The sequence below is a fragment of the Copadichromis virginalis genome, linkage group LG8 (genome assembly GCF_057382275.1).
Source record: "Copadichromis virginalis isolate Kocher_CV1m ecotype Utaka linkage group LG8, C_Virginalis_male_GT1.1, whole genome shotgun sequence".
Lineage (NCBI taxonomy): Eukaryota > Metazoa > Chordata > Actinopteri > Cichliformes > Cichlidae > Copadichromis > Copadichromis virginalis.
In genome coordinates, this window is record NC_140625.1 from 20,182,864 (window position 1) to 20,205,680 (window position 22,817).

General features: G+C 40.0%; 5 protein-coding genes and 1 long non-coding RNA gene across 8 annotated transcripts; 1 reads left to right on the top strand and 5 right to left on the bottom strand.

Moving 5' to 3' along the window:
• Positions 1 to 144: 144 nt before the first annotated feature.
• LOC146703271 (dual specificity phosphatase 29-like) lies at positions 145 to 1,315 on the bottom strand. The gene is made up of 4 exons (XM_085466425.1): positions 1,238 to 1,315; positions 885 to 1,104; positions 568 to 791; positions 145 to 480 (listed from the first exon to the last, which is right to left on the bottom strand). The coding sequence occupies exons 2-4, from the start codon at positions 1,064 to 1,066 to the stop codon at positions 266 to 268; spliced, it is 621 nt and encodes a 206-aa protein (XP_085322551.1). The 5' UTR covers positions 1,067 to 1,104; positions 1,238 to 1,315; the 3' UTR covers positions 145 to 265.
• Positions 1,316 to 1,469: 154 nt separating this feature from the next.
• Positions 1,470 to 7,119, bottom strand: LOC146703272 (dual specificity phosphatase 29-like). The gene is made up of 3 exons (XM_085466433.1): positions 5,377 to 7,119; positions 4,933 to 5,150; positions 1,470 to 4,337 (listed from the first exon to the last, which is right to left on the bottom strand). Exons 1-3 carry the CDS (start codon positions 5,502 to 5,504, stop codon positions 4,150 to 4,152), a joined length of 534 nt encoding a protein of 177 aa, XP_085322559.1. The 5' UTR covers positions 5,505 to 7,119; the 3' UTR covers positions 1,470 to 4,149.
• LOC146703273 (uncharacterized) lies at positions 5,409 to 11,177 on the top strand. Its single transcript, XR_014921976.1, has 3 exons — positions 5,409 to 5,463; positions 9,315 to 9,443; positions 11,131 to 11,177. It is a non-coding gene; the product is annotated as an uncharacterized LOC146703273 (long non-coding RNA).
• Positions 7,697 to 13,804, bottom strand: LOC146703274 (dual specificity protein phosphatase 13B-like). The gene is made up of 5 exons (XM_085466426.1): positions 13,716 to 13,804; positions 13,433 to 13,502; positions 12,067 to 12,251; positions 8,699 to 8,919; positions 7,697 to 7,959 (listed from the first exon to the last, which is right to left on the bottom strand). Exons 3-5 carry the CDS (start codon positions 12,219 to 12,221, stop codon positions 7,739 to 7,741), a joined length of 597 nt encoding a protein of 198 aa, XP_085322552.1. The 5' UTR covers positions 12,222 to 12,251; positions 13,433 to 13,502; positions 13,716 to 13,804; the 3' UTR covers positions 7,697 to 7,738.
• A 2,805-nt stretch (positions 13,805 to 16,609) lies between these two features.
• Positions 16,610 to 18,259, bottom strand: LOC146703275 (dual specificity protein phosphatase 26-like). Of its 3 annotated transcripts, none has more exons than XM_085466431.1 (4): positions 17,992 to 18,259; positions 17,788 to 17,825; positions 17,608 to 17,691; positions 16,610 to 17,109 (listed from the first exon to the last, which is right to left on the bottom strand). In XM_085466431.1, the coding sequence occupies exons 1-4, from the start codon at positions 18,117 to 18,119 to the stop codon at positions 16,898 to 16,900; spliced, it is 462 nt and encodes a 153-aa protein (XP_085322557.1). In that variant the 5' UTR covers positions 18,120 to 18,259; the 3' UTR covers positions 16,610 to 16,897. The 3 variants fall into 3 exon arrangements, with proteins under 3 accessions (XP_085322557.1, XP_085322558.1, XP_085322556.1); XM_085466432.1 differs by having other exon boundaries at positions 17,988 to 18,052; XM_085466430.1 differs by having other exon boundaries at positions 17,608 to 17,825.
• Positions 18,260 to 21,262: 3,003 nt separating this feature from the next.
• LOC146703276 (dual specificity protein phosphatase 13A) lies at positions 21,263 to 22,479 on the bottom strand. Its single transcript, XM_085466429.1, has 3 exons — positions 22,260 to 22,479; positions 21,949 to 22,166; positions 21,263 to 21,835 (listed from the first exon to the last, which is right to left on the bottom strand). Exons 1-3 carry the CDS (start codon positions 22,406 to 22,408, stop codon positions 21,642 to 21,644), a joined length of 561 nt encoding a protein of 186 aa, XP_085322555.1. The 5' UTR covers positions 22,409 to 22,479; the 3' UTR covers positions 21,263 to 21,641.
• Between the last annotated feature and the right edge of the window lie 338 nt (positions 22,480 to 22,817).

Sequence of the window (22,817 nt, forward strand, 5' to 3'; positions counted from 1 at the left end):
ACGCACAGCTGAATGCCTCCAGACCAACAAACCGCCCATACTTCTGTTTTTATAGAGGTGCTCAAATTGCTGATGATTAGCAGCACCTGGTTGCTACTTACCCCTGACTTTACTTTTATTCCTATGGAAGCAGTAAAGCTGTACTTAGTTTTAATAGGACTTTATTTTTTTCACATGGCTGTAACTCCTAGCATGACGAAGTCTTAATGGCTGGGATTTGACTTAGTCTCCGCTGACTTTAGTCTCAGACTGATCAGCCACACAATCAGCTTTCCCCTGCAGATTCCCCCCTTTTCTCCAAGAGGTGCTGATCCAGCTCTCGCAGCTGCTTCAAAAAGCCCCAGTTAGGGATGATACGCCTGCGTTTTTTTACGTGCTCTATGGCGTCGACCACCGTCATGTTCTCACAGATCATGAGATAGGCGAGGAAAAGTGTGGCGGACCGACTCCTTCCCATCACGCAGTGCACCAGCAGTTTATCTGCAGACGAATCGGAGAACAGATTCACGGCATGTTTTAGGCAATTTTCAGCCAAAATATTAGTTTTTTCCTGTGCAGCTGTCTTACTCTGAGGATTGCTCAGTGTCTTCTCAATAAACTGGGCAGCGGAGAAAAAATACTGGCTGAGGTCAAAGGTTGCGACGTCTTCTGCTACTACACCATAGTATACAATGTCCATGTCACTGTAGTAGCCAGCTCCAGTGTCCACGTTGTTCCATGTCCCCTCTGCTGCATTCAGGATGTGCGTAATTCCCAGCTTCTTCAGTGTGTACTTGTCCTTTGCAGTGTCCCTACAAGAAGCCAGTGTCAGTATCATTTTAATCCTGTTATTTTTAATTCAGTTTAGACATTTTATGCTTTTATAAAACCTTTTTCTTACTTACTCATCGCCAATAAAGACATTAGGCCAAACCTCGTTGACATGAGTGTAAGCCACACTCCCTCGGTTGAGGATTTTCTCCAACTCATAGCCCCCAGGTGTGGAATAATCATCCACTGGACTGGATTCTTCAGCTGCCCGAGTAACATTTATCTTTGTGCCAGTCTTCGACTCGCGAGAAGCCATTTTCTTACCGTGGCTTCCTCTCACACATGATTTATTTGCTTAAGGAGAAAAAGAAATGCCACACTTGCTTCTTTATTTTTTCTTATATTCCTCCACCCCTCAAACTACTGTCATAAAAAAGCACAGTTTTTGCTTTTTTTGTTTTTCACATGCATCTTCAGCAGCACTCACCCGGAGATTGAAGTCCTTCGTTTTTCTTCCCGGGAATTCGGTTTTCATCATTCTGGCAGCTTGTTGTGAAGCAGCCCTTGAAGGCAGAACATGGTAAGGTTTTAGTTCTGGCAGGCTCAAGTCAGGGCACAGATTGTATAACCGCTCTGTGACGGGCATCAAATGCAGAGGATATTTTTAGGGCTGTGATGTGGCGGGCCTCTGACCTTTGCTGCCACGTTCTCTGCCTGTGGGGAAAACTTCCACCCAGCCAGTCCCTGCCATCCACTTCTGAACACACAACTTTAATCTCTGCTGCTGGCAGGAAGCTGTGCTTATCCAAACTTTGCACTTGCCAAAGGATACCCATATTCACTGGAGTAAACAGGGCACTCTGAGCTTTTGCTCAACCGTACGAGCGAGTCCTTGAAATTGTGTCAGTCTCTCTTAGCCTTTCTGCATATCTTCAGACGCTGGGAGAAGCTGTGTAAGCGAAGCCTCACAACACCCGTTAAGGATGTTCGGCATCTTCTGGAGCCTCTCGGGGGCCAAAAGAGAACTGAAATGTGTCAGACTGTTAGACAGATGAGGTTTTTCGCAAGATGGCACACGTCTTTGATTCCCCATTATATGATATGCACAGTCCATTCAGTGATCTAAATGCAAGCCCCCAAAGTGAGAGTGTGATGATGGCTGTATTGCAGGATGGCTAGATGAAGCTGCTAACATGTCAGACAGAGTTTTCACACCATCAAACTCCTTTATTTTTCCCTCATATCTTCCTACTCTGCCATCATTCATTCTGACAGTGAAATCATTAAACCTGTGATATCCAATTCCTTTTATTTTGACAGCATCTGTCTCCCAGCGAGCTCTGGAGAGCATCTCTTATTAAGATGGCTTCAGTGTTTCATCTCTTTTCAAAGTCTGACCTGAATCTGTATACATGCTCAGAAAGCACGCTGGCATATTTTTGTCATCTTGTATCACGACTCTTTAGACACATCACAGTTTTAACTGTACGTCACTGGATTGTAGCAGTTAGGACGCAGTATTTTGAGAAATGTGAATAAGTAAGTGGAGCATTGTTTATTTATAAGCATGCACTGTCTGTGTGTTGTTCCAGTACAGCAGGGGTCTTGATCTTGATTGTGCTGCGCTTAAGACGTGAGCCTAAAGGCCCATGCCGCTGTTTTTTGCACATTTAGCTCCTTGCGTGCTTTGCCTTACCGGTGAACAGGTCAAGTATGAAGAAGTGGAGAGGAAGATGTTCAGATTTAAAATCTGAATATAATACAGATTAATATAACACAAATATTTGCTTTTTTTTGTAATTTGCCCTAGTCTGTTGAGATCTAAAGTCTGTAGCACTTTGTGCCAGTGATCAGGAGCAGAGATAAGAGGTGGCCAAGGGTGGCCCTGGCCCCCACAGAGTTTGTAGGTCACAGAAAAGTCTGGCTACCCCAAACACAACACACACTTTTTGCAAAATGATTTGTCTTCTGTTGTTGTTCCTACAATAAACAACAGCTTTTTTTTTTTGTTTTTAATTAATCAAGGGTTATCGAAATATAAAGGAATGTTATATAGTACTGTGCAAAAGTCTTGAGCCATGCCTTCCTTTTTTAACTTGAAAATTGAAAATGGGAACTGCGTGCAGTGAAACATTTGCACACTGAAACGTGCAAACATACATGGAAATATAGTATTTAAGGCAAAAACGGAATTCCAGTGAGCTTCAAAGTCAAAGTATTTGGTATTTAGTCTTTGACACAGTCTGAACAATCTAAGAAAGTCTTCTTGTCAAATCGTCTCCAGGCCTCTTGAAGGACATTCAAAGCTCTTCTTTGGATTCTGGCTGCTATTTAGTCTGTTCTCTGTCAAGATGATCCCACACTGCTTCAATAATGTTGAGGTCTGGGGAGGACCAATGTCATGACTGTATTTTTCTCTACGGATATGCTTTTGCTACATTTTACTACTTTTCCCTCATCCTGACTGGTCACAGCAGATGGCTGCTCTCCACAAACTGGTTTTGTCCATGATTTCCTCTTAAAAAGGAGGTTTCTTTCTCCAAGTGCTTGCACAGAGATCTGTGGCTCATCGGGTTAATGTGTGTCATTTTGAAGGGTGTTTATCTTGCAATATAAAACACTATTGTTAATAAATAAAGAGTAGTTTATTATTAATAACAATAATAGCAAAGAACCATCACTTTTTGTGACGTGTATGGCACTGTTTGAGCTGTGTAGTCCGCCATAGTGAGCAGTAATTGTGCATTCATTTTTATTAAAATTATATAATATTTTAAAATTTAGTCTAATCATAAACAGCATTATATTACAATATGAGCTTTTGAAGCAATCAATTACACAGCTCATGCATGAGTGGGCTAATTGACTTTCATACGTTTCAATTATGGAAAACTGAGAAAAAAAGAAATCACCCAGAAATCTGGAGTGATGGATTCTGGTTTGTAAAATGGAGAATTGTAGTGTGAAAAACACAGAGATTAAAAAATAAGGCTTGAAATAGTCTTGTCTCAAATACAATGAGGTTCCGTTTGTGTCAAAAATGAACCGAACATGACAGGATTGAAGTCTTTTTAACTTTCTGCTAACTTTATTTTAGTGTTGACAAACCCTTTCTGACAGGCAGACTGTCTGTGCTGATCGCTCACCTGACAAAACATTTGTCTGTCAGTTCTACTTTGTGCTCTGCATGTTGTGTGTTTAAGTGTGCTATTATGAATGCTGATGTATCGCTTGACTAAGCTAAGCAAAATCCCATCAAGCCAAGTTGGATTACATGGTGCTTTAATTCACTTAAGATGCGAGTGCCCGAAGCCACCCAAATGGAGCCACCAGGACGATTTCATCTGCACAGATGATGCCAACTATGAAACTGTCCCCTTTTTGGCGTTATGTGCTCTACTACGTGAATAGGGATGAGTCCAGCTCGCGGAGCTGTTTCAGAAATCCAACATTTGGGAGGATGTTTCTGTGCCGGCACACAACCTCCACAGCCTCCACCAGTGTGAGCCTTTCTTTGATCATGAGGAAGGCCAGCGTAAGAGCTGCCGAGCGGCTGATTCCCCGAGCGCAGTGGACGAGCACCTTCCCTGCACGGACAAAAGGCAGACTCTAAAATAAGCTGCGAATTCTGCGGCTCGTTGGGTTAAACACAAACAACAAAGGGATTAATTACAACTGTGGGCTCAGCTCACGGTGTAACAGTCACAAAAGGTTCTTTTCACAGCAGAAATGATGACATATGATGGCACACACACAGGTGCTGTCATAGCATTAATAGTGTTTACGTGTCCCTGTAGTAACTGCTCACAACTTTAACTCTCTTTACCATTTTAAATTGATTTTATTTCAAATTATTGTTCTTCTAAATGTTTGTGCAATGGGGAAAAATAGAAGCCTTACATTTTTAAAATAAAAGTTAAAAATAATAAAACATTGTGAAATTATTTTAGATTATAGAGAGCAGCTGGAGTCTCCACACACGACCCAGAAGCAAAGGCAATTATTTATGTTTTCATGCATTTAAATATGTGCAACAAAACATAAAATATCATTATTATTTATCATTTTTCAGCTTGATGATGCATCATTTTTCTATATTAGGATGTGTTGGACTGTAACATATTATTAAAGCTCAATCCTTATGTGTTTATTTTGTCATGTGTTGCTAAAATAGACTGGTACCTTTTTGGCTCAGAGCACCATGAATAAAATCAGCAGTCTCACTGAAGAAAGGGCTCAAGTCAAAATCTTTACAGTCTGGTGCTTCTACTCCGTGATACAGTATGCTGGCGTCTGCGTAGAAACCTGGCCCGGTGTCAATGTGCTGGGGGCCATCTGCAGCATTCACCACGTGTGTTATTTCCAGTTTTGCTAACAGGGTTTTATCCCGAGCTGCAGCTCTGTAAATGACACAGGAGAGGCTATGAGAAATGTCATTTTTAGCAATTTTTCTCGCCTGTGTGCAGCTCCGGAAGCATATGTGTGTAAATGCATCACCAGTGACTCAAATGTACAGATTTTATATTTGTCCCATCAGTTGGCCAAATACACTTGTTTGCAGCGACAGTTTCACAATCAGATCACCATATTGCAGTTAGGGGCCCCCAAAGTGAGAATGTCACTTACGCATCTCCGATGTAGAGGTTGGGCCAAACCTCGTTGACAGCTCCAGTGGGGCGTCTGTTCTTCAACAGAAGGCTGAGCAGATCGCAGGTGGGTGGTGTCTGATACTTTGGCTCCTCCTTTGAGGTCATATCTGTATCTCTCTCACCTCAGTGTTTTTATATAATTATCACTTTCACTCAACTCAGTACATAGATAAATAACTTTGCAAGATACTTTATGTTCCAGGATGCAAATGTTGATTATTACTGCTGTCCTGCTGGTGTTTCTTGCTGCAGGCTTTTGAGACAAACCAACAGCGAATACTAACCTTACTGGTGCGGCTCGCGCTGTTTTACATCTGAGCTGGATATCAGTGTTGTTTTGAGGCTGAGCCCCACTGGAACGAGACAGCTGAACATACCAGAGACTGGGCACAAGCAGTGTGGACTATTTATTCCTCAGATGACTGTGACAGAAGCCAGGCTGCTTGTGCTGTGATAAATTCGACTACTGAGCCGTTGCAGTTTTAATGGTTGTAATAGTGCAAGTGATCCAAAACATGGTGGGGAATTAATGTCAGGTTGCCACGCTGAACGAGCTCAAACCACAGTTTGAGCTCAAACCACAGTTTGAGCTATTGCAGATGGTGTTGCTGTGTCTCTTTATTTTAAATCATCTGACGAGAATAAATGAATGACTTCCTATTTTGCCTGATGTTGTCGTCAACAAACTATTAAAGTCCCGTCTTTGATTGCATAGGTTGCTCCTGTCATTATGAAGAACACAAAGATTATATAAGCTATACTGAGAGTTGAATTTCTGGAGTGAAGGTCTGAGTCAGTATGTTAAGGATAATTTAAACTGCTGAGAGAAGCGAACCACACTGTGCTGTTGACAAGACAATCTTTAGGAAAGCGTACATTTAGCAGCTGCTTTTAAACTCTCCATCATATTTCATGAACTTCATTAGAAAACTGAGTTTTCTGATGGTAAAGTCTGACTTTAAAAAAGTTTTAAAGAAAGTTCATGAAAATACAAAATAAATTCCTCACGTTTCTGTGTGTGCATTCCATATTATATAGACTAAACAAAATAATAGATGTTTTACAGGTGCAGTAGTAAATATTGGACGGGCAGAAAAAAAAGAAGAAAGAAGAAACTATTTACAAAACTCTGTACACACTGACTGTTTTCATAGGAATTACGAGGTTAGGGCAGCAGCCAGGTGCTGCTAATCAAATGGATTTGATTAACTGATCATCAGCAGTGCCAGCGCCTCTGTAAAAGCAGGGCTTTGGCAGGCTTGTGTTAACACAATGCCACAGTCTTCTCAGCAAATTCGGTACAATGCTCGGGGAAGCCTCAGGAAACTCAAGATTTACGTCTCAGACTCCACAGGGCTCAGTTAGGAAAGTAAATGTTAAACTTCATGAAGGCAAATTTTGAAGAAAGGCTGAACAAAAGTGTTTAGAAAGGCTGTCAGCAGAAAACCTCTTTTCTGTCTGGAAACCTGTGGAACAATGTCTGGTGATGTTTGTCCATAATCCACTGCAGCAGAAAACTGAACACAGCATATCAGCACAAAACTTCATATCTATTGTGAAGCACAGTGGTGGAGGGCTGATAATTTGGGCTTGTCTTGCAGCCTCGGGACATGTACACCTTTCAGTCATTAAGCTGAGCTTGAACTCCTCTACCAAATTATTCTAAAATCAAATATGAGACCATCTGTCTGATGGCTAAAGGTTGGCTGAAACCAGACAATGATTCCAAGCACAAGAGCAAATCTACATTCAAACGGCTGAAAAAGAAAAGAATGAAAGTGCTGCGATGGCCCAGTCAAAGGGCTGTATTTGACTGTATTTGTTAAAGGGCAAGAACTGTAGCATTTGTATGACTCACTGTCAAGTAAACATTGTAGTGTAATCTGTGACTGTATAACTCACTGAGTGCAGTAACTTTTCTGTAGTTTCTCAAACACAAATGTAACTGTTTTGAAGCTTTTTAAAGGCTTTGACTGCAGACAGGAGACACAGGCACAGACGGGGAAGAATTTCAACAGTTAAACACAAATGTAATCTTCTTTGTGTTTTGTGTTAATTCTGATTTTGTAACCTTAAAACCTCACAGTCGTCCTTTTGTGTCATACTTTTGGGTATTTTGAGCTGATAATTTAAGCACGTTTTGTTCATATAACTTAATTGTTAATGTTTAAAAATCACTCTTCATCAGGTTATTAAATTTTCTTACCTTGAAGCCCTTTAAATACAGCTGAAGTACCTGTTCATTACAAAAACATTATCACTGTAATAGCTTTTTAACACTCAGATATGGACAGGGGTCAAAAATATTATCCAAATTTATGGGCCGAAGGATTTTATTTTTACGTCCGCCCGTTGAAGCTCCTGGATAATCCCTGGCAGTGGAGCTTTGTGTCCAGTGCTCGGAGCTGCTCCAAGAACCCGTTATTGGGAGAAATGTTCCTGTTGGCGCCCACAGCTTTGATGGCGTCCACCAGAGTCATGTTCTCATGGATCATCAGGTAAGCCAGAACCAAGGTGGATGAGCGGCTGAGGCCCATTGCACAGTGGACGAAGACTTTACCTGCCAGTCAGAAGGCAGAAAATCAGACTTCCTGTGGATCATTTCAGAACGCAGCAGCCCACCAGCCTACAGCAATCAGTGGATTATTGTTGTAAAGTTTGTTCTAAATATCTAATTTGTAACTCCTCTGTGGATTAAAAACCGTGCACATCACAGGGAGGAGTACTTCTTACTCCCGACTAAAAGTTTTCAACAATGTTGCAACAAATGTTTCTACACACGGTAATCCCTGGTTCCTTATCAGGCCTGAGGATTAGGGCGCAGAGGAGCGCGTAATTGAACTGTCTTGGCTTCTGTGTATTTCTGCCGGGGATTACTGTAGGCCCCGCCACACACTGGAGCCCCCGATCAGCCAGCATGTGAAGAAGGAGGCCTCATCTTATTACTGTCATGTCAGATACTGACTTCACTTTGCATAACGGGCCAGGAAAGCACAGGCCACAAACATAATTGTGTAATTTCCATGTCCAATAAAAGTGTTGCTTACAAATTGCCAGGGCAATCCATTTAAAACCAATTTTCCTGGCCGAGGTCTGAGCTTATGAGAAGATTACCATGGGGGAAAGATATTAGCTTGATATTATGTTTAGTGTTTGATTTGCATTTTAATGACTGATACAACTGGGGTCTGCTGTAAATGGGAATTGACTGACAAATGTTTCTCTGCCTTGGCTCGTCTTCCCCGAGTTAATGTGTGAAAACGATGAAGGATACCTTGAGCGCTGTGAGAGCGCCTCACCTGTGGGAGAGCTCAAAGCGCTCTTGATGAAATTGGCCGCTGGGTAAAAGAAGGGACTCAAGTCAAAGGATGGCATGTCAAAAGCTTCGACTCCATGATAAGTGATGGCGGTGTCTCGGTAGAAGCTGGGCCCTGTGTTCACATTGAACTTCCCATCAGCTGCATTAAGCACGTGGGTGATGCGATGAGCCTGGAGAGTCCTTTTGTCTTTGGCTGCGTACCTAAAGGGAAAAATTACAATTATCTCTGCAATCAAACGAGACAAATGATGAGGATAATGCAAAGAAAGCTAACTCGAGGAGAAGAAGGAAGATGGCAGGCAGTGGGGGAAAATGTAGATCATTAGGTTAATTAACTGAATTGTTATAATATTACATTTTATTATGAATGATACAGAGAGACTGCACAGTGCAGTGCACAAGACGCAGTCCCTGTTTTTTGCCCTTTAAGGGGGTATTTTTTTCCTCTGTGGTTACACATATAGTAATGCATATAATATATCTGTCAAATGCCCTACCTTATCCTTCTTAGAGTTTAATCAAGATCCCTTCATGCATGATATGAAAAGTAAAGAGTATGTTGTGATGTGAATCTTATGTTTCACTATATCCCAAAGGTGCTCTATTGGATCAAGATCCGGTGACTGTGGAGGTCATCCGAGTGCAGGGAACTGCTGGAAGCAGCCATCAGAACATGGGTACACTGTGGTCATAAAGGGGTGGACACAGTCAACAACAGTACTCAGGTACCCTGTGGTGTTTAAATAATTAGTGTGAATGCTTGAAAAGCATTCACAGTATTGTTATTCGAATCTTTATTATTATTATATATTCCGTACGTTTTTTGGCATCTAACTCCTTCAAAACCGTTCAACTTAGAAAAACCATTCAAACACCTTCAGATTCCTCTTCTTTTGGACAAGACTGCTTCTATTTTTCTCATTTTTAACATTTATATTTTTAATTTTATTCAACTTTATTCAACAAAAATTTCCCATGTATTTCAATGGGGAGACCCTTCAAATTCTCATTCAAATTCCTCCTCTTTAAACTCTTACTACTTCCACATACATTGACATAGAGCCACCATTCAAACTTTAAAACGTAGACAAGACATTCAACTATTCAACTTGTATTTATCTTTTCAATATCTATTATACTTTTTCTTCAGTTCCAGTTTAAGTTTCATGATGTTTTTTCACCCGTTTCAGAGTTTATAATGGGTGTGTATGGGACGGAATGTTGGGGCTAGAGTGAGGCAGCTCAACTGCTAGAGTGAGAGGAGCAAAAAAATTAATCTTAAAATCTTTTTTAAAACTGCTGCTGTGTCCGCAGCGTTTGCTCTACAGGTATGATTTTACCCTCAAAACGTAGCCATCGCTGTCCTCTTTCATCCAATGTGTTTACTATTGTCCTAGGTGTTATGGTTCTTTCGTAAATGTCACCAATGCACAGCCTCCTCCCTCCAACTCTTCCATAGACTCTAATGTTAAAACGGCTCAGAAGGTTGGTTTGAAAATCAGAAGAGCATGGTGTTTTTACACTGTCACCACGTCCATATAATAAACTCCACAGGCATGAAAACTGAGATTTAGGTAGACTAGACATTGCTGCCGCTCACGGTGAAAGAATTTCGTCAATACGACCTATACTTTTCATTTGGGAGCAATTTGTTTCGGCCTGACTTTTCTGTTCATTTTAAGCAGCAAAAGTGAGGCGCATGTCTGTGTACGTGTGTATGGAGCCATTGGGTGCGGTCACTATAGCAACCAGGCTCACACCTGCCTGCTTAACGAGCTCTGCCTGCCACTGTACCAAGATTCATCTTTAGCACTTCTCTTTCAACTGCTGCTGTGTCCACAGTGTTACAGCCATCATTTTACCCTCAAATTGTCGCCATTATTGTTCTCTTTCCAACACCGTGTCTTTCAAAGCTCAGGCATTTAAACTTTTTAAACTGTGTGGATCAAAGTGGAGGGATCACATTTGAGTCATTCAGTGATTCAAAGAATATGACCTTTTAATATTCATTCAGATGTTTTCTGACTCTAAATGTTCTTTTCTCATTTCTTAGGGTTTTCTAATTTACAATTAAAACATTTTCAGCTTTTTTCCAACTCCTTCTTCTGTGTAACCTTCAGCTTTTAGCAGTTCAGCACCTTTGTTTTCAGGTTAAATTCGGTTTTTTTTTTGGTTTTTTTTTAATCTCATTCAATATTTTTAACTCAAAATTCAGCAATTAATTCATTTCAGTGCATACATTCAGATTCAAGCATTCACACTGCAGTTTCTTCAGAAAATGCACTTTCTAGTTCTCATTTGGTATTTAAGGAGACATAACATTACACTTCCACCAACAACCTGAACTTTTGATGCGAGGCAGGATGGATCTATGCTTCTAATGATTTTTATGTCCAATTCTGACCCCACCAGCCAAATGTTGCAGCAGAAATTGATGCTCATCACACCAGGCAATATTGGTGAGTCTGTGTGAAGGGTTGCTTTCCTGTTTATAGCAGCCATGAGTGTCACCCAGTGTGGTCTTCTGCTGCTGTGGTCCTTCAGGGTTCCACATGTCATGTGTTCAGAGATGCTCTTCTGCATACCTTAGTTGTAATGAGCTACTGTTACCTTGTTATCAGCTCAAAGCGCTCTTGCCATTATATTCTATATTCTAACTCTTTGGATCAACAAGACGTTTTCTCCCTACGAACTGCCGCTCACAGAATATTTTCTCTGTCAAAACTAGAGACGGTACTGTAATCATAAGACCAGCCCATCTGGCATGTCCTATGCTATGTTCAAAGTCACTTAAATCACTTTTCATCTCCATTATGATGGTCACCTTGAACTTTAGCAGGTCTTGTTGACTATGTCTGTATGCCTAAATGCACTAAGTTGCTATCACTTGATTGGCTGATTAGATAATTGCTAACAATTAGCAGGTGTACCTAAATATTCTATGATGAAGGCAAAAAACTGCCCATGTATCTAAAAATAAAAATAGACAGTATGCTACAAAACAGTATTCATAAAACAGCTACTTTTATTATTGTAAAGTTGGATGTTAGCATGTTAGCATAAGGCTACGACACACTATTCACATGGGCATTAGCACTTGGATGACTGTGTATACAGTTGTGATGAAAGCTTGTTAATGTTTTGCGCATTAGTGTGATAACCAGGTGCTTTTATAAAAAAAGATCAATTTCAATAATGTAAAAATCATAATGGTGCCTTTAATTACACATGCACTCACAATCTGAGCCCAATTAAGAGAATACTTAATTACTTTATTACAAAAGCCGGTGGAATTATATTTAAACACATTAGCCATAGTGAATCATTTCAGTAACATGTCACTCTCACATGTCTCCGATGTAGATCCCGGGATGAACCTCATCCAGATGGTTACTGGTCCCTTTTTTTGTCCACATCAGTCTCTGAAGCTCTGAAGCTGGGGGGGTTTCATACCGGCCTTCTGCCCCCTCAGGGCTCGCCAGGCAGCTGCGGCCTCTGGGCATGTCTGAATTCTCCACTTCTGCTTTTACAACCTTTCATTAAGAAAAGAAGTGGTCGTTGCCCTGAAATTTGAACCGCGATAAAAACTGAGAACTCAATAAAAGCGTATGTTTTACTGCACTTTGCCCTTTACTATACTTCAAACTTTAAGAAAGATGCTCAAAGAGTTTCAGGGTTCATCTGCATTGCCCATGAATACCAACTAACTCCACTGAAATGCCTAATTGAAATGTACGCATCATCTTAGGAAACACCGAGAAACGACTGCTAAGTGCAGCGTGGGATTATAGCAAGGATCGTTAATTAGCAGGTTTCATATACAGGTCTGTAGCCTTTAAATACAGACTGCAATTATGACAATTAACACATTCCACAGTAGCAAAGGATCATGTGATTGTAAGCTGACCTTATGATGCTCTCATTATTGTATCTATATAGCAGCACTGGATAGATTTATTTATTTCCAGAGATGCAGAAAAATGCCTATAAACCACTTTTCATTTGCTGCAGGCAAGTCTAACCTGTGCATTTACAATTTACACACTGAGCTCTAGAGAGACTCGTACTATGCAAACTGTATGCATTAGCATCCATTTAGGCAGGTGTGTGACTGTGCTTGAGGCTGTGGACGTACAAGCGATGTGTAGGCATTGTTATCGAAAAGAAACTAACAGCAGCCGAGCTTCTTATTTGCATTCTCGCCGCGTGTGGAGGGTTTTGAGACTTTTTGTCGTGTCCACAGGGATGAGTCATTGAGACCAAATCTGTTTTAGTGACCTTTTGTTTCGCTGGTGTGACATATGGAGGTTTACTCAAACATCATGTTGCCTCTATCCATCCCTGCATGTGCATTCGTGTGTGTCACACAGAACACGTGTGCATGAAGGAAATGCTGCATCTAACGCAGTGTAAGCTTCATGCATACGATTGTGTGAGCTAAATGGTGTCTTTGCACAGGTACAACATGCGCCTCGCGTACCTGGAGGCTCTTCTTTCTCCTCATTGATCTATAAGCACAACCCTTTCCTGCCTCCCACACTCAGGGGCAGAGAACTGATTTCCCTGGTGCGCATGTTGAGCTGCAGCACTGCTTTCATACCCTCTCCCCTTAGGCTAACCTGTCCTTCCTGCTCCACTTCTGTGTAATTAAAGATGCTATGTATGGGAAAGTGCCCGCGGTTAACATGGAGGGCAAATAAAAATGGCTTTTTACCTCCTCTGGGCCTCTTCTTGGTGGTTTTATGAAGTACACTTCCCTCTTTAGCCTTTCAGATGTGGTTCATCTGGATTTGTGGGCCAATTAATAAAAAAAGAAAGTATCATAATCCGTCAGGCAATGCAGTATCACAGTGAATACTACTTCACAAGTACTCTGTCAACATGTTTATCTTGCAAATAAAGCTATACAGTGCAATAAATCCACACACTTATGAATATACATCGCCTACATTTATCTGTAATCACTTTGTAAGCACACATTGTTGGTTGACACTTGCCTTGGTTGGAAACGTTGCTTTTCATGGCCTCTCTGTACAACAGCTACATGTAGGTCGACAGCACAACTGCCTGTGTTCTCCTTGGTAATCTACCCTGCAACCTTTTTTGCTATTTTAACATCTGAATCTCAGCCCAAAATAATTCTGGCACCATATTCTGCATTCCTTAAAGGTTACCCGAGCTGCCAGCACAGGAGGGAGGATAGGACACGGCTTTTTCAATAGCAAGAAAATTAGATCAGAGCTGCTTGTAGCTGAGTTTAAACCTGACTTCCCTGAGCTTTTTTTCCACTTTGAACTGTGTTTGAATCAACACTCGGTCATTCGATGTAAAAAAAAAAGTATAGATTATGTTTTTTTCTTGGTGCAATTAAGTGATAGCAGAGATTTTTTCTTAATTATATCAGCAAAAATGGGAACTTGCAATAAACCCACAATACTGACACTCTGATGAAGTTTTAAAAAGCTAAAAATATATATTTATATTGCAGAAAAATGACACAAATATAGATGGATGAGCAAATACAAACATTTCTTTGTAAAAATGTTTACATTTATTGTATGTTTTTGTAAGTACTGACAAAGTCTATATCTAGAAATTGAACGTATGACTTATAATTCTGTGTATAATACTGTACATTCTTGCTTACTGTGAATGTTTGATTCAGAGAAACATAATAATTCAAAACAGGTCGAAATCATTGGTGTAAAGCTAGATGAATGTGTGTGTACCTTTGCCTCTACAGTTGATTTCATGGGCAATCAAAAGACCTGAAACCTTTTCATGCACAGCAGTGATCAACTGCACTGCCTTGACAAATACACCAAATGAATTTCACACGCTGTGAACAGCGATGTGTTGAACAGATGCTGTTGATTGATTCCCTCTTTTCTGAGTTACCTAGAGACTACTAAAATGTTATGCTTTGCAAAACATGTTCCATTAGACATTTGGTCTACTCTGTTGTTGTAGAAGAAAAAACTTCTTACAAGAATGAGAAGTAAAGACTTGTCTCAGTGTTGTAAACATGCCCTGTTGTCATTTTACTTGACATTAAATTTATTTCTGCAACCAGACTCTCTTTTTGTTAAGACATAAAAAAACCCAACAACCTCGCTGCATTAAAAATCCCAGTTAGCAGGCTAATGAGGAGATGATGCAGCTTAGTCTATTATAAATGAAGATCACTGGATTTGGAGAAAGATAATTAAGCTATTTTCGTGCCAGCATCTGCGTTCGTTGGGCTCAAATGTCCATGAACAATATTGTGCGAAACCCTTGAGCCACCTCTCATTTTGTATTTTTCGATAGGAAAAACAAAATTGGTAAATTTATTGATACATGTATAAACATACATAGAGAGTTTGTACAATTCTAACGAGAAATGTATTTGCTATCACCATCATTTTCTTCTTTAACGCAACCTAAGTCAGATAAACTTTCTTTTAATATTTTCTTTAAGTAGTCTTCAGGAATAGTTCTCCAGCTGCTTCAAGGACATTTGAAGCTCTTCTTTGGATGTTGGCTGCCCTTTATTCTGTTCTCTGTCAAGATGATCCCGCTCTGCTTGAGGTCCAGGCTCTGAAGAGGCAGATCCGTGACTTATATTGTGTCTTTTTTCTATCCAGCTATGCTTTTACATCGGAGGTAGTGTTTTTAGGATCAGTGACATGCTGATGGTAATATTGATAATATTGGCTGAAATGCAGACACTCACTGTTGTTGTTCTCTCCTGACCTCCTCTATAAATACTGATGATTAAATAATAATCACTCCATTAGACCTGTTGCAGCTCATATCAGTCCAGTTCTTGTGTAATTTGGCATAACCAAGTCTTTTCTGCTTGTTTTCATCTCTTAAGAATAGTTTCTTGACAGCCACCCTTCAACTAAGACCTGAGACATGGCTTTCAGATACTGTTCATCTCATGTAGATACGTGCCTGCCACTTTTTTCACCTCACTTAATCACATTTTTAAGCACACACTGCACACAGTGCTCAGATTTGTCAAGTTTTTGGCTAACAGCCCCCTGGGAGACACCTTGTTGGTGCAAAACTTTTATATCTGTCAAAATGTGCCAGAATCAACTAAAGAAATGGGAACTGGCTGTTTAGTTTTGCAACAGGCTGCTAGTAACACAGTGCCTAACCCCCCCCCCCCCCCCCCCCCCCCCCAAAAAAAAACTTTCTTCTGAAAATGGTCAGGTTCAGTGACTGAAAATGAATGAAAAAGCAGCCAATGCCCTCTCTCTTCAGAAAGCCTGGAGAATGATTGTTTGATCCAGAATATAAAAAATGTGAGGTAGTTCAACGCTAACATGCTGTAGTATTCAAGTATTATCATATTACTATCAGACCTAAAGTTTCACGCTTATTGACAACAGCTAGCACGCTATTAGGATCTACCATATACCAGCGGTCCCCAACCTTTTTTTATGCCTAAGACCGGTTTATGTCCGACAATATTTTCACGGACCGGCCTTTAAGGTGTCGCGGATAAATACAACAAAATAAAACCAGTACCGATACCAAAAAAAGAATATTTATTCATAACACACGGGAAAAGATCCAGGGAAACTGAGTTAACGATAAAAACTGATAAAAACCCTGAGAACCATAAATTTCACACCTGAGCCTCAACTCTCACGGCCCGGTACCAAACAACTCACGGGTTGGGGACCGCGGGCATATACAATACGATGTCGGTATGCTAACATTAGCATGTTTATTTGCTACTCTTTAGCTTGTAATCATGTAGCATGTAATCTTTATGAGCCTGTATAGGCCTATGTTAACATTTGAAAATCTCCTTTAATATGAAACTTTGCTATCTATCTATCTATCTATCTATCTATCTATCTATCTATCTATCTATCTATCTATCTATCTATCTATCTATCTATCTATCTATCTATCTATCTATCTATCTATCTATCTATCTATCTATCTATCTATCTATATATCTGAGCTTGTTTAGAATGGTGAACCTCATCATAATAAAAGTAAAGACTAATGAGTGTACAGAGTTGAGTCGACAGAAATTCACTCAGTCGAACCAAATTTCACGATGATGTGTCTAAACGTTTCAGTCTGGACTGTTGCACCGACAGACTGGCTGGCATCGTTATTCCCAGAAACCACCTCGTGGCTTTGTGGCTGAAGATGTAAATGCCTCTTTTCACTACAGGATCCGACATGTTTTCTTTTTCTTTGTCAGTTGAAGATCCAGATCCAACAGCAAAGCCAGGAAATTTCTGTTGGGGTAGATGGCTCTTTTTTGGATCAGCTTCTGCAGAGCCTGTTTGAGTGGGAGATGATGGTAGATCATGAGGTATGCCAAAACCAAGGTCGATGACCGGCTCATTCCCATGATGCAGTGCACCAGAACTTTCCCTGAAGAACAGGCAAGATGAAGGGAGGGATGTGAAGAAAGGATTAGCGAGAAGCCTCAGACTTATTAATATCATACATGACTGCCCGTCTCACGCTGTGGTCTTTCTTTTTCCCTGCTGCGAGCTAAAAATAGTGCCTACAATTCACTCTTTGTTCATTTAAGGTCCCTTTGCAGACTGGGCCCAACTGTCTCCTTAATCCCAACCTGTCCGCTGCTTGATAGCTTCTTTGAAAAGAGCCATGGTCACATTATATACCTAAATTCTGCAAGGTAAGACTCTTATTATTACAGCTGGCTGAAAATACACTTAAAGCTGTCTTACATTGTGCTGACAGGTGACATTGAAAGGACAGCGTGGTGGGAGAATTTGAGTGGAATGAGTGGCTTTACTGTAATAAGGATTTGCAGAGTTAAATAAAAGATGTGATATATAGGGATTTGAGAAAGGAAAACTGTAGCACTTGTAATACTATATTAAAAGCCTCAAGGAGTCTTACCATCAGGTGACTTCAGAGCTTTGTGAATGAAATCGGCTGCAGGCTGAAAGTAAACATCCAGATCAAAGTGTGTCGAGTCATCTGCTGGAATGCCACAATACACAAAGTCGTTGCCATAAAAGCTTTGGTTCCCTATGCTGCCTCGCTTGGAGTGAGCAGCGTTTAATACATGAGTTATACCTAATTTCAGCAAGGCAGCCTTGTTTTGGGCTACTGCCCTAGCAAGACAAAGAGACAGAAAGAGGTTCAAGACTTATGGGAACTCTACGCATCACAGCACAATGATTTTTATGCCAGAATGAAACAATACGTGGAAGCAGTTATGTCAAAGAAAACAGCCTTTGCAAGGCAACCGAATCATCTGAAATAAAAGTACATACTTACACATTTCCTATGTATATGTTCGGCCACACTTCGTCAATTTGATTGAGGTGCAGCTTGCAAGAGTCCAAAAGCTTCTGCAAATCCTTCACACTTAGATATTCTTTTCTCTTGCTTCTCAGCGCTGACATTTTAAAATCCAAATCCCTTGTCTTGGATCGATCACTGGTCCAAATGTTTGTTGTTTTAAAGCGGTTCCCCGTCTTTCTCCGGCTCAAGATGATGTGTACGAGCAGGTGTTTATCTGCTATCACTGGACAGTTACCCAATTTAGTACATAACCTAGCGTGTAGTCTTACTCGTGCAGAGGGCAGAACAACAAACACTGCAGCCGGGGCTTGTACTTTTCACACCACGGCGGGACTGAGATTTAATAAGCCTCAAACAGATGAATCATGCCATAAACGAGCAATAACTAAATGTAATTATGGGCAAAATGTTTAAGTGAAGTGATTATGCTGTGTGACAGAAAGTCCAGTGTAATTTGGCAGTTATAGAAGAGAAAGAGGGTAACAGCTTCATGCAGCTAGTTTACGCTCTGACACAAATATCATGTGAAAGCAAAGTGGAAATTTAAAAAAAAAAGAGAGAGAAAAGAGCTTTGCTGTGGGCTGTTCATGACATTAAACAGCCTCTCATACTGTGCAAATGTCTATTTTAACTCCTCTATTATGTTGCAGGTCAATTTCACCCATTTTAGCTTTAAAAAACTAATTAACTTCTCCCTCGCACCATGAAATGTAATGACTTTTCTTCATTCGGAGTCATGAATGTGTATGTAAAATGTGGGTGCAGTGGCGTGTTGTTGAATACCAGTACCAATGTTGGATGCAGAATCAGTCAATAAATGTCTCCGGGTCATTTTTAACCTGGAGACAGTTATTGATTGATAATTCAAAGTGCTGCTTCTCCTTGTTGAAGACTCTAGAGTGGTGTGAAAATGTGGGGGGGAATCCAGCTGAATATGTATGTGAAACTTTAAGAATGTGATCCATAAATGCTAGAGAAAGAGTAGTTTGACAAGCATGGTGCGATTGTGCGTTTGTTCCCCTTTGAGCTTTCTGGTTGAGAAGCTCTTTTACAACCATTTTAAGAATAGTTATTCTCTACAAGAGACACTTAAGAATGAGCTCCAGACAATTTACCAGACACTAAAAATTAGCTTTTGTTCTCGAGAACAGCGGTAATGTAGAGGGAGATGTTTCTGAGCCGTTGGTGATTCAGGATATCTGTGAAGAGGATTCTTCTTGCTAAGAGACCATTGAAATCAAAAGACTGTCAGGCTGCATAGTCACTTTCGTCGGAGGAAACCCAAAGCACATTGTCACATTCCAAAGACCTGTGTTATCTGAAAAAGTTCCCCAGCCTGCTAGGTTTTGATGCACACAGCCATCACCAGCGGGGATGGAGGGAGCCCATTATACCTGAGACTCGGAGGCAAGGTTGAATCTTTATTTTTTTTTTTCTTTCTTCTAATGTGCAAAAAAGTTAGGTGTGCAAAATTCTGAACAGATTTCCCCATTATCAGCTACAAGGAATGTGATACATGCTGAAGAGACACGGGAAGGCTGCTGTGCTTTGTCTCGTTAATAAGATAATGAAACCGCCACCACTTGCTGGAAATGCCAGAAAATAAAACCTTGATCCTGCTAACACTTGGTTTTAAGATGTGTGTGTGTTTTTTTTAATGTGATAACAATGGAAATTCATCTGCTAAAATCTCTTGTGAGGTTTTCCAGGATGCATTTAACCAGGGTCCTTTCATCATGTGTCCACATATGCCCTTGACAGGGATGCCATGTAGGAAAATGTGCCATTAGCAAAGGATTTAGTGTTCCTTTTTTGTCTTGTCCTTTGACATTTTGCATCACTTTGACTTGCTAATCTTAACAGTGTTTTTGTTTATTTATCATTCCTTAGCTAGCTTAGCAAGTCAGGAGTGTGGCAACAGACCAACATAATGTCTGTGCAGTGGCTCTTTGACCTTCTAGTGGCAATAAAAGTGAAGCTATCCTTATTAGCTGAATCCTCATGTTGGTGTTGTTTCTACATTATCATAACAGTGTTGGTTAAGGATCAACATTGTCTGCACATTCAGTTAGCATAAGCCAAGAAGTTGCTAATGCTGTTAAAAACTGTTACTAGCAAACCAACATGAGTAACCGAAAGCAAAGTTACCCTTATTAGCTGAAAGGTTTCACTTTCTAAAATAAAACCTGTTGTTGTTTCTATAGATGATTGTCAGGTCTAGATAGGTCTTGTATAGCATTTTAACATCATTAGCGAAGAAGTTAGCTAATGCTGTTAAAAATTGTTACTAGCAAACCAACATGAGTAACCGAAAGCAAAGTTACCCTTATTAGCTGAAAGGTTTCACTTTCTAAAATAAAACCTGTTGTTGTTTCTATAGATGATTGTCAGGTCTAGATAGGTCTTGTATCGCCCAGACTGAGCATTCAGTTAGCATTTTAACATCATTAGCGAAGAAGTTAGCTAATGCTGTTAAAAAATGTTGCTAGCAAACCAACATGAGTAACCTAAATTTGCCGGGAAACATATATATCTATACATATATTATATAAATTAAACACTTGGACGGCTTACCATTTGATTCAGGAGTGACTTTTATATTATTAAAAAATCACCATGACCATCTTATATAATGTTTTACTTTTATAGTATTCCATTTGTGCCAACAAATAATGATTATGATTTAATTTATTAGTATTATTATTAGTGGAACTGATTAAAACAATCAGCTGGAGATTTGAAGACAGAAGCAACAACTTTAAATGAAGAACACATTCAAAGATAGAGTATAGACAGGATCAAAGAGCCTCATGATGATCAAGTTCATCACCTTGGTCCAATATGTAAGCATTGCTACAGTCACGAATGTCTCATCTGTAGATAACAGATGATAATGTTAATCTGTTGTTTACAGGTACTTAGTCATGAAGCACCACTTGAGAAGAACTGTGGATTTGACCTGATGACATTAGTTCATGAGAGTCAACAATAAAAAGTTCCTGAGGGGATCACAGTGTCTGGACAAATTTCGGTTCAATTCATCCAATAATTTTTGGAGACATTTTACCCCAAATCACAATTGTGGTACCAAAATAAAATTTAGGACATCTGCAAGAGAACTGCTAATATACTGATAAAAAAAGGCTTCCATGGTGTACTGGTTATGTTGTTTCAAAATAAAAGTTTTATGTAAGTTTTTGTACTTACCAAGAAACCCCCCCCCCAAAAAAAATGAATAGGTTTAAAATGAAAACACACTGCAGATTAATTTCACCTGCAGCACATTGGATAAAAGCTTCTTCAACACAACACTAAGGTTAAATAAAAACAATATCTCATATTCAGTCCCTTAAATTGATTCTGCCCAGAGGAGAGTTCATTACATTGATCTCCTATTAAGATGCGGGTCGATATTATATAGAGATGCCGCATAATTCACATCAAACACAGCGCCAGAGTTGTGGGGGAAATACATTTGATTAGATTCCATTCCTGAAACAAACTGATTAAAGTCAAAGCACAGCATTTCCTTCAACTGACACAGTCATCAAGTCTCTCATTTGTCTGGAGAAAAAGCTGTTTTGAGGTTATGTGCATTTGAAGATCTTTATTTTTTGAAGCGGTCATGAAGTCTTTTGCAGTTTCATATCCAAAGCACGAAGCTGTTTAAGGAATCCTCTGTTTGGGAAGATCCACCTGCGCTCTTTGACCTTATTAATTGCATCTAGGAGCGTGTAATTGTGGTGGATCATTAGGTAGGCCAGGACGATGGAGGCAGACCTGCTCACGCCAACAGCACAGTGGACGAGAACTCGACCTGGAGAGGAAGGAGAAGAAAAATATCACGGTGAGCATAAAGCATGTGGTCGATAAGGGATGAGACGAGTGAGAGGTCGGCGGAGGCTGACATTAAACATGATGGGTATTTACCACTTGTCGTGTCAAGTGCGTTATGAATATACTCAGCAGAGGGAAAGAAATATCGAGAGAGGTCAAAAGACGGTGAGTCATCTGCAGGCACTCCATAATAATCCACGGTGGATCCATAGAAGTAGTGACTCCCCTGACAGTGCGTCTTCCCATGAGCTGCATTCACAACATGGGTGATTCCCAGCTTCCACAGACTGTAGCGATCATTAGCCACTGACCTACAAAGAAAAAAGCAATCAGTCTTTCTAACTGGTAATTGATCTAGGCTGATTATGTTGTATAAGCCATCAAGAACAATTTTAAAGACTTACATATCTCCAATGAACAGGTTAGGCCAAACTTCATCAACATGATTACCAAACCTTTTACCTCCATACAAAATCTTCTCAAGGTCTTTCACAGAAGGAGAGGCAGGAGAAGCTGCACTATTTTCCTGCAGATTGTTCATTGTTGACCACATGCATATCCCTATGTATGATTTATTCTCTCAACATTTATTTTCAAACTGTTAAACCTTCACTGAGACCACGCTGGCAGCCACAGACAAGGACAGGTGTTGCTGTTCTAAAATTAAAACAGTGACCTACCTTACTCTGAATGTAGGCCAGCTGTACATCTCTAAATGTTTTTTTTAAAGTACATTTTATGTCAACTCATAATTTCTAATTTTATCAGTTGCAAAAATACATATAGTTGTGGTCAGAAGTTTACACTCATCATGCTCATTATTGTCATTGTCCTTTGGGGTTTTGAATGATTTCTTTAAAGTGTTCTTTTTTCACGGTGGAATGATTGTACAGCATGCATTTTAATTAATTAAAAAACGAGAATTGAGGACACATGTTTGAATCTATTTTGGATATTATCTA